Source organism: Chrysochloris asiatica, unplaced genomic scaffold, assembly GCF_000296735.1.
Source record: "Chrysochloris asiatica unplaced genomic scaffold, ChrAsi1.0 scaffold00211, whole genome shotgun sequence".
NCBI lineage: Eukaryota > Metazoa > Chordata > Mammalia > Afrosoricida > Chrysochloridae > Chrysochloris > Chrysochloris asiatica.
The window spans coordinates 1,101,959-1,109,827 of NW_006408729.1; the positions used below are offsets into that span (position 1 = coordinate 1,101,959).

The following is a 7,869-nucleotide window of genomic DNA, read 5'->3' on the forward strand; positions in this document are numbered from 1 at the left end:
AAGGTTGTATCATCTGCATATCGCAGGTTGTTAATGAGTCTTCCTCCAATCCTGATGCCACATTTTTCTTCATATAACCCAGTTTCTCGGATTATTTTCTCAGCATACAGGTTGAATAAATGTGGTGAAAGCATACAACCTTGTCGCACACCTTTTTAATATTAAACCATTCAGTGTTCCCATGTTCTGTTCGAACAACTGCTTCTTAGTTCAGGTACACATTCCTCATGAGCACAATTAAGTGTTCAGGAATATTCATACTTGGCAATGTTGTCCACAGCTTGTCATGATCCACACAATCAAAAGCCTTTGTGTAGTCAATCAAGCACAGGTAAACATCTTTCTGATATTCTTTGCTTTCAGCCAAGATCCATCAGACATCATTCCACGGCCTCATTCCACGGCCTCTTCTGAATCCGGCTTGAACCTCTGGAAGTTCTCTATCAATGTATGCTCATAGCCGTTTCTGTATTACATGAGGTAAAACTTCACTCACATGGGATATCAAAGAGATTGCCCGATGATTTCCACATTCTGTTGGGTCACCTCTCTTTGTAATGGGCACATATACAGCTCTCTTCCAATCAGTCGGCAAGATAGTTGTCTTCTAAATTTCTTGGCAGAGATAAGTGAGTCCTTCTATGCCGCCTCACTTTCCTGAAAGATTTCAAATTATATTCCATCAGTTCTTGGTGCCTTGTTCTTTGCCAATACCTTCAGTGCTCTTTGGACTTCATCCTTCAGTATCATTGGCTCTTGATCATATGCTACTTCTTGAAACTGTTGAACATTAACCATTTCCTTTTGGTACACTGACTGTATTCCTTCCATTTTCTCTTTATACTTTCTGCATCATTCAATTATTTGTCCAGAGAATCTTTCAATAACGAAAGTTGAGGCTTAAATTTTTTCTTCAGTTCCCCCAGATTGAAAAATGCTTAGCATGTCCTTCCTTTTTGGTTTTCTGATTCCAGATCTTTGCATTTTGTTGTAATATTTGGCTTTATCTTCTCGAGCTGATCTTTGAAATTTTCTGTTCAGCTCTTGTACCTCATTTCATTTGCTTTAGCATCGTTACGCTGGAGAGCAAGTTTCAGTGTCTCTTCTGACATCCATTTTGACCTTATCCTTCTTTATTGTCTTAATGACTTTTTGCTTTCTTCCTGTATGATGTTCATGATATCATCACACAACTCTTCTTGTCTCCGGTTGTTAGTGTTTAATGTATCAAATCTGTTCTTCAGATGATCTCTAAATTCAGGTGGGATATATTCAAGGTCATATTTTGGCTCTCATGGACTTGTTTTCATTTTCTTCAGCTTCAGTTTGAATGTGCATATGAGTAATTGATGATCTGTTCCACAGTCTGCCCCTGGCCTTGTTTTGAATGATGATATGGAGATTTTCCATTGTCTCTTTCCGCAGATGTAGTCAATTTGATTTCTGTGTATTCCATCTGGTGAGGTCCATGTGTGTAGTCGTCTCTTATGCTGTTTAAAGAAGGTATTTGAAATGAGCAAATCTGGTTTTGCAGAATTCTATCATACGTTCTCCAGCATCATTTCTATCACCAAGGCCATATTTTCCAACTAGTGATCCTTCCCCTTTGCTCCCAACCTTTGCATTCCAATCGCCAGTAATGATCAGTACATCTTGATTGCATATTTGATCAATTTCAGATTGAAGAAGTTGGTAGAATTTTTCTATTTCATCCTCACTGGCTTTAGTGGTTGGTGTGTTAATTTGAATAATAGTGGTATTAACTGGGCTTCCCTGTAAGTGCGTGGATATTATCCTATCACAGACAGGGTTGTACCTCATGACTGATCTGGATATGTTCTTTTGATAATGAATGCAACAGCATTCCTCTTCAATTTGTCATGCCCAGCATAGTAAACCAAGGACTTGTCAGATTCAAAATGGCCAATACCAGTGTATTTCTGCTCACTAATGCCTAAGATATCAATGTTATTTGTTCCATTTCATTTTTGACAACATCCAATTTTCCCAGATTCATACTTCGTACTGTCCATGTTCCGATTTTCAATGGATGTTTCCAGCTGTTTCTCTTCATTTTGAGTTGTGCACCATCAGAAAATGAAGGTCCTGCGGGCTTTTCTCCCACGGGCTTTACTCCATTCACATCATCACGGTCAACTCTACTTTGAGGAGGCAGCTCTTTCCCAGTCGCATTTTGAGTGCCTTCCAACCTGAGGGTCTCATTTTCTGGCACTATATCTGACAGTATTTCTCTGCTATTCATAAGGTTTTCAGTGACTAAATCTTCGGAAGTAGTTCGTCACTTTTTGTTCCTAGTCTGTCTTTGTCTGGAAGCTTATCTGAAACCTGTCCACCATGGGTGACCCTGATTGTATTTAAAATACTGGTGGCATAGCTTTCAGAAGCACAGCAACTCACAAGCCACCATAGTACGACAAACTGACAGACGGGTAGGTGCTATAGTATACTTTTAATTATTACTGTAAAAATGCTTTTATGTTTTTGTGTTTACTCTTCTCAACATAGAATCAGGTGTTTGTTTGTTTACTGTGACAAAGATAATTTTCCTTATTTAATATTAGTGCTAGAACCTTATTTAAAATTCAGTACTAAGTTTTCATAATTAGGTATTCTGTGATATTGTTACATATGTTTCTTCCTAGTTTCCTGATAGGGAATTTCTCTTACGCGTATCTTACATGGAGATATACAATGAAACCATTACAGATTTACTCTGTGACACTCGGAAAATGAAACCTTTAATAATTCGAGAAGACTTCAATGTGAGTAGTAGTTAACGTAGATTTATTAGTAAGATTATTGTTCTTGCCTTAGAGTTCTATATTTTTAATAGCATCTCCTGTTTTCAGTGTTTATAGATACCCATCTTTTAAGCAATATGTATAGTTTTAAAATACAGTTGTAATATTTTGGTTTAAGTGCCTAAAAATAGAAAGATGAAAGTATCAGGTTAGAACTTGGTGTGCTTTGAAGTAATAAATTGTCAACTTTATAATTTGCTTGTTGTTTTCCCATAGATTGATAGTACCCTTTCTCTTGCTACAACTTCCATAAGTGAATTCTACATAATAGTGTGTCCCTTCTTTTTGAGATTTAGACTTTTACATGACTTCTGTTTCTCTAATCTTCCCATGATTAAACTTGTATAGAGGAATGTATATGTGTCCGATCTCACAGAAGAAGTGGTGTATACATCAGAAATGGCTTTGAAGTGGATCACAAAGGGAGAAAGTAAGACATCTTTAACATACAGAAACTGACTCTTTGACAGTTTAAGCTTCAAATCACACTTTTACTTTTAAGCTACAATAAAAGCTGATGTTTTTCATTGGATTTCAATGTATACAACTGAAATATGACTAATTTTTTCAGAAAATAGGCATTATGGGATAACAAAAATGAATCAAAGAAGCAGCCGTTCTCATACCATCTTTAGAATGGTAGGTATTTTTTTCTTTATCTCTTTTTATGTGGTCTTTTCCAGTTAAGAATATACTAATTTTTCTACAAATTGCCTTTTCTTTCTAGATTTTGGAAAGTAGAGAGAAGGGTGAACCTTCTAACTGTGAAGGCTCTGTTAAAGTGTCCCATTTGGTGAGTTTTGAACCATGATAGTGAGTCATATTAGCAAAACCAAAGTTTAATTCAGCTGCCAGATGCTTGGCTTAAATAAATAAAACTAAGCAGGAAAAATTAAATACCTCTGCTCCCTCCCTATTTTCTTTTGTGACAGGTTTTTCTCCCAACAAAAACATGGGACTGTATCTGTCCTTTCTTACTTCAAGTTCTTACCTTCAGAGATTCTTTATAGAAAAAGAAAAATCCGTGCTGTGAGTTATGAGCCAGACTGAAAAACCTGTTGAACTGTAATGTTGGCAGTTCAAGCTCACCAGCTGCTCCTTGGAAACCCTATACAAGTTTGCTATGGGTCGGGACCAACTCGACGGCAATTAACAACAACAACAAATAAATAGTAGCTTAACTAATCTTATCAGAGTTGAGCTGTAAAAAGTCAAAGATCTTTTCCTGTTATATTATGACTGCTACCTCCTAAAATGTTGATGTAGAGACAATAAGAACTGAAGCTTTTTCTAACCACTAATGAAGTAGGGTTTTTTTGTTGTGTTTTAATTTTGTATACGTATTGAAAAAAATTGAAGTGATCATGGGAATCAACAAAAGCAGAGTCAACAAAAGTTTAGGTTGGAAAGTTAAGAAAAATAAATCATATTATGAGAATTCTTTCTTAAGTACAAAAAGAAAATAAATTTTATATTGTAAATATATTTTTTAGACTATAAATCCTGTAAGGAAATAGTGATATTTGTTTATTCAGCTCAAACACATTGGGCATACTTTGTGTTCAATAGCTTAGTGAATATAAACATTTTGCAAGGTTTGTTTTTCCATGTAAGTTAGCCTTTCCCATTTTCTTCTTGCTGTACTATATCATTGTTCTCTCTCCATTTTCCCTTCCTACCCTTATTGCTTTCTTCTCCATTTTTAGGGCCTGGATTCTATTTGATTTGGAAAATTTAGAAAATTGTGGGATGACAATATCCAGATTCTCTCAGCTCAGCTCCTTTCCTGTCCTGTTCTGTGCCATCTTTTCTCCTAACAAAAACAGAGAATGCTCTCCATCCTGTCTTATTTCAAGTTCTTGCCTTCAGACATTTTGCCATCATTTTTATGTTGATAATTGCCAAATACTTGTTTTATCTAGACTCTAATTCGTGTCTGCCTAAGAATTGTTATAATTGCCCCTCTATTAGCTCAAATTCCAGTGTATCTGAAATCAAATTAATTTCTTCCTATCATAGTGAATCATCCTTCATTCAGGCAAAACTAGCATTATTCTGGTCACCTAGGCTGGAAATCTATATTTTGGCTCATCTTTCTATGCCTAGTCAGTTCCCATTTCCTACTGATTCCACCTTAGAGTTTTTCCTTAGTGCCCTATTCATTAAAGTTCTCCACTCGTGAATTACTACATCAATCATCTGGAAACTGGCTTCTGTAGCTTTTGTCTTCCTTCTTCAGTCCATCAGACACACTGCTAATATTATCTAAGCACCGCTTTCATTATGTCATTTCCCTACACAGGATCTGGGTACTCTTAACCACTCTTATGTAACTTCTTACTGTTGTTATTGTGAAGTGCCGTCGAGTTGACTCCAACCCATAGCAACCCTGTATAGGATTTCCAAGGAGCAGCTTGAACCGCCAACCTTGCAGTTCAAACGGCTTTGCAGTCTGGTGCATTAGCCCACAGTGCCATACCAGGACTCCATTACATATGAATTTCTCACCTTTAGATAGGTTGGATTTCTTAGTTTCTTTGATCACAAATGCCCATTGTCATCTTTATGCCTTGTTGTTGTGCCTTCAAGTTGGTTCTAACCCATAGCAACCCTGTGTAGGTTTTCCAAGGAGTGACTGGTGAGCTCGAACCTCTGACCTTATGGTTCAAACCAACTTTGCAGTCCAGTGCATTAACTTACAGCATCACACCAGGAATGTCTTAATGCATGCTATAGTCATCACCAGTTTTCCCCTACTATGCAAGAAAGATTAGAATTTTTTGTGTGTTTTAGAGAAAGATATATCTAAGAGATAAATAAGGAAGAAATCAGGAAAGTGCTACAGGAACAATCAAATAAGATAGATACAGCATTGGAAACAATTCAAAACCTACAGAAAGAGGTCCAAACGGTTAATAATAGAATATCAGAAATGGACCAATAAACTGAAAGGGAAAAAGAGTAGAACTGAAGAGATGGAAGCCAGAACTCGTGAGCTAGAAGATAAATCTCTCAACACTACAAGATAGAAGAGCAAGCAGATAAAAGGATAAAAAAATCTGAAGAAGGCCTAAGATTCATGTTGGACAACATGAAGAGGAATAACTTAAGAATTATCGGCATAATGGAACAGGAAGAATCACACAAGTCCACAGAGGAGATAATTTAAGAGCTTCTGGTAGAAAATTTTCCTAACATCATGAAAAGCGAAAAATAAGCATTCAAGAAGCTCAGTAAACGCCAGGAAGGATGGATCATAAAAGAAAGTCACCAAGACATATAATAATCAAGCTCTCCAAAATCAAAGATAAGGATAGAATACTGAAAGCTCCTAGAGAAAAGAGAAATGTAACATACAAAGGCAAGCAAATCAGGTTAAGCTTGGATCTGTCAACAAAAACCATGCAGGCAAGAAGCCAATGGGGGGACATATATAAAACCCTGAAAGAAAACAACTTCCAACCAAGAATCCTCTACCCAGCAAAGCTGTCAATCAAATACAGTGGTGTAATCAAAACATTCCAAGATAAACAGAAGCTAAGGGATTTTGCCAAAGCCAACCCCGCTAGGAAAAACATCCTAAACGGAGTTCTGTGGACTGAGAACCAATAAGAATAGACAACATCAACCCAATCAACAAATGAAAGAGTCAAAGGCAATAAAATTATAAGAACAGAGGATCTGGGAGGTCAGTCTATGATCAAAACAATCACAATGTGGAAGAAGATAAACACAGAGGAAAAGAGATCAGGTGGTGAGAAGGTGAAGTAGATTACAGGATAAAATAGACTGTCTTAAGTGGAGGGAAGAACTAATGGAATATAAGGTAACCACAACAGTGGGGTTCGGTGAGGGGTTTAGTTCTGGTGTCGGGGAGGGCAATACAGGAAGAGGGAGAAGGTGGAAGAGCAAGATAGATAGGGGAACACTGAGACAGGTTTACATGGCCTAAGTGGGGCAGAGGTAAATAGTGATGCATGTTCAACCTTGAAACAACAGGGCTCTGTGATACAGGGATCTAGGCATAGTTTGAAAAGGGGATATAATACTAAAATGCTTGCCTGTCTTATAAATATTGGTTTCCCTTGATTACTATCATAAAATAGACACTTGAGTGGGATAGAAAGGAATGTTGGGAAACATCATTACAGAAAATTTATAAGCCCATCTTCAGCCTGTAACTGATTGGAATACCTACCAGGGGTTCTAGAACTTGCCCAGTGAAATAGGCCTCTTGCAAAGACTTTGAAGAGTATAGAACCTTATTTGGAATCCTGAGTCCCATCCAGAACCTTATGAGGTGGGATATTCCCACTAGCAAGTACAAGCAGATCAGCCTGGAACAGCTAGAGCTAGAGAAGATACATCTTCAAAGAAAGATCATCAGTAAAAACACAAAACAAAAATGTCAGCAAGCTGTTCTCTAGGAAGCCATCAAGTCAAGCAATCAAGTTCCTTCAGGACAAACTCCCCTCTAAGACTTAAACTTAAAGGGAACACATGAACAAGCATGTAAGCTTGCTGGCAAATACATTGGTCTACTGGTGCGTGGAAGAGGAGGAAAGGCAGCAATGAAATATGGGCTGAGTTCAACCACAGTCCACTGACCCCCGTTTACCTGGAGATGAGAGACAGAAGAGGGAAGACTGGTTGGTCCAAAGTGTGGTGAGGCCTGGGGACACTTGAGCACATGGACAAGGTCATAGCCACAGAGGGCTAGAGCTGAGAGTGAAGCATTCAGCTGATATGAAGTGAAGGGAGATGCACAAGAACACCCAAACTTGCAGACAGTACCCATTTGACCTAGCTTTGATGGCTTGATAATCAGTACTCGACTAGAGGAAGATTACAAAAAAAAAAGGTTAAATTACTACAATTTGATGAGCCTGACCTATACTCATATGTAGCAACTCTAAATACCAACAGAGAGGGAAGGAGTCTTCACATCAAGTATCAATGCTATCCCCTCTGTACACGGGAAATAGGGATGGGCAATTTAGACATTGGCTACCTAAATTGAGGGGGCAATAAAGGCATGAAGTGACTG

General features: G+C 37.7%; 1 protein-coding gene across 1 annotated transcript in view; it reads left to right on the top strand.

Annotated features, from left to right (window-relative positions):
* CENPE (centromere protein E, 312kDa) overlaps positions 1 to 7,869 on the top strand; it is a 100,245-nt gene that overhangs the window by 10,429 nt on the left and 81,947 nt on the right. Inside the window, exons 5-8 of the mRNA XM_006872724.1 lie at positions 2,664 to 2,783; positions 3,171 to 3,252; positions 3,394 to 3,461; positions 3,550 to 3,615. Coding sequence (XP_006872786.1) covers positions 2,664 to 2,783; positions 3,171 to 3,252; positions 3,394 to 3,461; positions 3,550 to 3,615 — 336 coding nt within the window. The remainder of the gene's footprint in view (positions 1 to 2,663; positions 2,784 to 3,170; positions 3,253 to 3,393; positions 3,462 to 3,549; positions 3,616 to 7,869) is intronic.